The 4,536-nt window shown below is 35.6% G+C and overlaps 1 protein-coding gene across 3 annotated transcripts; it reads left to right on the top strand.

The window, feature by feature from the left end:
* Nucleotides 412–3,917, top strand: LOC109354226. Of its 3 annotated transcripts, none has more exons than XM_019596578.1 (3): nucleotides 412–532; nucleotides 2,034–2,477; nucleotides 3,613–3,917. In XM_019596578.1, exons 2-3 carry the CDS (start codon nucleotides 2,034–2,036, stop codon nucleotides 3,763–3,765), a joined length of 597 nt encoding a protein of 198 aa, XP_019452123.1. In that variant the 5' UTR covers nucleotides 412–532; the 3' UTR covers nucleotides 3,766–3,917. The 3 variants fall into 3 exon arrangements, with proteins under 3 accessions (XP_019452123.1, XP_019452121.1, XP_019452122.1); XM_019596576.1 differs by having other exon boundaries at nucleotides 2,027–2,477; XM_019596577.1 differs by having other exon boundaries at nucleotides 412–533; nucleotides 2,014–2,477.

The raw sequence follows: 4,536 nt of genomic DNA, 5'->3' as shown, positions 1-4,536 counted from the left end.
ACATGTATTGATTTAAGTGATACATGTTTAATTCCTCTTTAACAAAGTTTTGAGTTTGAGTCTTGTGAATGAAAAAAATATTTGTTGAGAAATTTAATTTCACATACCTATAAATGTTCCCGATTCGGACATGATTGCCTACAATACGATGATATATGTGAGAAACAAAAAAATAATATTATACTTATTACCATCTTGCAAAAAATGTAGAAACATCTATATACAATTATAAAAAACACAATTAGTAAATATTTAAGCAACTAATAATGTAATTATATATTAAATATTTTCTTTTCCATATAAAATTAGTAAATTTTTTTCAGGGAAAAATTTACCACAGTAAAAATAAAATAGTTTAACTATTTTATTTTGGTTTATTACTAATATAATTGGTTAATATAAAATAACAATAATAATAAATCTAAAGGGTAGACACCCTCTCGGCTGAGACAGAGCGTTGTTGTTTGGCTCACAACCGCCGGCGACCATCCACTGACGACGGCGACACCGCTCACTCTTCAGTTTCTGATCGGTAACCCAATTCACATCTAACTCCTCTATTTTTATATGTATAGTGGATTTCGTAGTTAAGTTGCCGCTTAGGGTCCGTTTACGAGTTGGATTTTGGACGAGAGAGAAAAGGAAAGTTTCAGAACCATGAAATATAGTTGTGAGATGACTCTGAGTTTCTTTTTCCATTCCTCCCCCTTTAAAACCTAACTCACAAACAAACTATTAGGGGCTCTTTACGAGTTGGATTTTGGAGGGCAATGCGAGACTTCAGAGCCATGAAATATATTTGTGAGATGCTTTCTCCCTCTCCGAAACTTAACTCGCAAATAAACCATTAGTGACCAATAGGTTAGAAATTCAAATATACGAAACAACCTCTCTGCTTGCGAGGTAATGCTACATACATCTATCCTTTCCCGACTCACTAGTTTGGAGCCTTGTACACTGGACCGGTTTTTTATCGACATGTTATTTTCTCATATTTGTGAATTTTAACCATTTCTTCATTTGATGCAAGATCAGTTTTTTCTGCTAATTGCCAAATTGTGTTTTCTGCTTTGGTTTGTATTATGCAAGATATCAGGTTTTCCATTGAGCATCTTTCTTTTTGAAGGGTTTTGTATACTTTCCTGAGAACAAGTGTAGAGTTTCTCTAGAGGACAAAAAAACAGGTGTAAGAAATTTCATCATATACAGCCTCCTGTAATTTTCTTAGAATAAGTCTTAGGTTCGTCAAGAATGTTCAAATTCATCCCGGCTAAGACAAAGTCACTATAGGATGTAGCATTGAAATATGCTAGATATGATTGTTTTTCCGTCGTTCTCTGAGTCTCTTTTAGAAACTCCTTTATGTCTTGTTAGATATATTTGTAATCGGTTTGATCATTATTCCATTACATTTTGCTGACCTACTTAAAGGCCTTATGTAAAGTAAGCCTGTAAATAAGCTTTCATTCTACTTTTAAGCTAAAGGAAGGCAAGGGTATGTTCCTTCACTGACATCTTTCATTCTCTACATACAGCTATCGGTGCATTACTTTTGATCTATATCACTTTTCATAATGTTCGAAAATACAAAAAAACAAGTGGTGGTAACACAGTTATGCCTTATATATAATAAAAAATGCGCTCAGTGCACGAGACTCACATTTAGTGGGGTTTGAGGAGGGTAGTTGTACACAGCCTTATCCCACCGCAAGCTGGGAGGTTGTTTCCCGGATTTGACCCATGACCTCATGGTCACTAAGCAACAACCTTACCGTTGCGTGAAGCTCACCCTCTTCCATAAAATGCTTATATGTTGGAATTAATTATCTGTTGAAGAACTTTGTGCTGTCCTTATTTTTACATTTTTGAAGTAACTTTCTTTTCTAATGACTTGTTTAAGGGGAATCATTCTGTTTTCTGGGGGCAGAACATGCTTATTATTTTTTCATTTTATGTCATGTTTTTCCTTCCGAAACTTTTCACTCTTAATTGCTTGTTTCCCGATCGTTAATTTTTTTATTTCTTAGGTTAAAATGGGGTCGACATCCGAAAAGTATGCTGCATTTAAAGAGATGGTTGGAAGAACAGTTTACTTTGACAACCTGTCACCACAGGTCACTGAATCTGTGTTGAGAACTGCTCTTGAGCAGTTTGCAATTGTGAAAACTGTCAAGTTCATTCCCAACTACATTGGACCAAGCAATCTGCCACAGTGTGCGTTAGTTGAATTGGATTCTGCGAAGAAGGCCAAGGAAGTTATATTAATGATACGGCAGTATCCTTTCATGATGTCTGGGATGCCACGACCTGTAAGGGCTCGCCATGCTGAGGAGGAAATGTTCGATGATCGGCCAATAGAACCTGACAGAAAGATAAAGTGCACTTGGTTGGATCCAAGTGACCCGGATTTTGAAGTGGCGATGGAACTAAAGCGTCTTGCATGCAAACATGCTGCGGAAATTGCATTCATGCACAGAGTAAGTTCGTTCCTAGTAATCAATTAATTTCTTATAGCTCTTATTGCTACTCTATGCTGATAACTTCTGCAATTGACAGAGTAGACCTACAGAACATGAAGTTAGGAATACCCATTTCCAAGTGAATATTTATTTGCTTATTTTACCCTTCATGGTCATGTAATTTTCTGGTGTATTTTAACATTTTTCGTTTACTGAAGAGCTGTTGTCACTTGTCAGTAACATCAAGCATTTCTACTTTAGAGTGAAAATTACTAGCAAATTTGTGGGAACAGCCAGTGGACATGGTGCAGTAACATATGATTCTTATCATCTTATTTGCTGTTAGCAATAGAATACGATGTTTATCGATTATGCTGATGATCCTAAGTAAAGTTATGGTGAAATTGATATAATAGAACATTTCAGGTACAGAATTAGAAATGGGAAAATTTTGGGATGATAAGAGTATTCTAGCTATATTAAATATACCAGATACTACGGATTCTGTATTATTTGAGAATAGGAATAAAAGAAAACTGTTTCGAACATTCGTAACCGTGCATGCAGGATTGACTTTTTATGTACCATTAGCCGCTTTGATCTTATGTTGTTATTGGGAGCAATTTCTGAGTTTTATTTTCAAGGAAACTTATTACTACTGTGTGTAATATAATGCCAAAATGTTCGTCATTCTCCCGACCCCGGTGTTGCCCCCACTGAGAGAATATCACTAAAAGGAAAAATGCATGTGTTTATAGTATTTTTGAAGGATAGAGTCCGAAAAATTGGACATTGTTTTCAGTATTGAAAACATAACATCAGTTATATGCATAAACTAAAATGAAAGGACATCCTTTCTTTTTCTGCAACACACTGCTTTTTTTTGAGTTTACGATGGCCGTATTGCGATTTGAACATACGACCTGTGTAAACTATCTAAACACCCCACGATTGGTTCACGGCTAGTGGATTGGGAGGCACTTTCATTTGTATTGAAAACCATAAAGTCCTCCTAGTTGGTTTCAGAATGATGCCCAAAGCTGTGGTTTTATAATGTCATTATAAGAATGTTTATGTTTGATGTATCCTGAGATAGACTCTAGCTAAGTTATTCTAAAGTGTGAATATGTTTGTTTTTTGTTTTTTTTTTTAGCTGCAACTTCTAGAAGAAGAGAAGCTTGCGCAGCAGCAGACAGAGACTCTTAAAGTGCATTACCGAAAGTTCAAGATGATTGAAGACATTACGACGGATGGAACTGCTCGTCGTTTGGCTCGCGAGTATGATATGCATATCGCAGATGAGTGATATCTTCCTTTGAACTAACAATCTATGTGATTAGTTTTTCTTTAAGCTGTGTTGTTCCCTGCTACTACTGCTAGAAAACAAACTCATGTCTCATAGATGGTTTATTACTATATCATATGCTTTTCTATCCATGTGTAAGATCCATTTTTTGCTTAGATTGTTGGTAGAGGGTGAGCCTCGCCTCAATATTAAGGTTGTTTGGCTTGTGAAGTTGGAGGTCATGGATTCAAATCCTGCAAATAACCTTTTCGTTTACGAGGGTAAGGCTGCATATATCTACCCTCCCAAACAGCCTCATGTACTGGGCTGCATTTTTTTAGTGCGTTGCTAGAAAGTCAAGTTTTATAAATTTTTTTAAGCTTCATACAAATAAGCAGAAATTCAACTTAACATAATTTGATGGATCACCTAGGACTCTGGAAGTTGATTTTATTGGAAAAAATATTAACACTATAAGTTGCAACCTTAGGGACATTGTGGTTTGAAGGTCACGAGTTTAAATCCAAAAAATATTTCACCAAAGAAGGTGTAAGACTATGTATATTTACCTTCCCGAGACCCCCGGATTTCGTGCAATGTAGTGCCATTTATTTTTATAAGTTGCAACATAGATCTTGCTACATATGAATGTTAGATTTTATATATTTTTGTTGTGAGCCAGAAGATTAATTTTGTTCATTAGATACATCGAAACAAAGTTTAACTATTAGTGAGTGCTGTGCTGTGTATATCAGTTGAGTGATATAAACTCTCAGGTGTAGCTGCCCTACA

This window comes from Lupinus angustifolius, chromosome LG08 (assembly GCF_001865875.1).
Source record: "Lupinus angustifolius cultivar Tanjil chromosome LG08, LupAngTanjil_v1.0, whole genome shotgun sequence".
Taxonomy (NCBI): Eukaryota; Viridiplantae; Streptophyta; class Magnoliopsida; order Fabales; family Fabaceae; genus Lupinus; species Lupinus angustifolius.
This window is presented reverse-complemented; position numbering and strand designations above follow the sequence as displayed.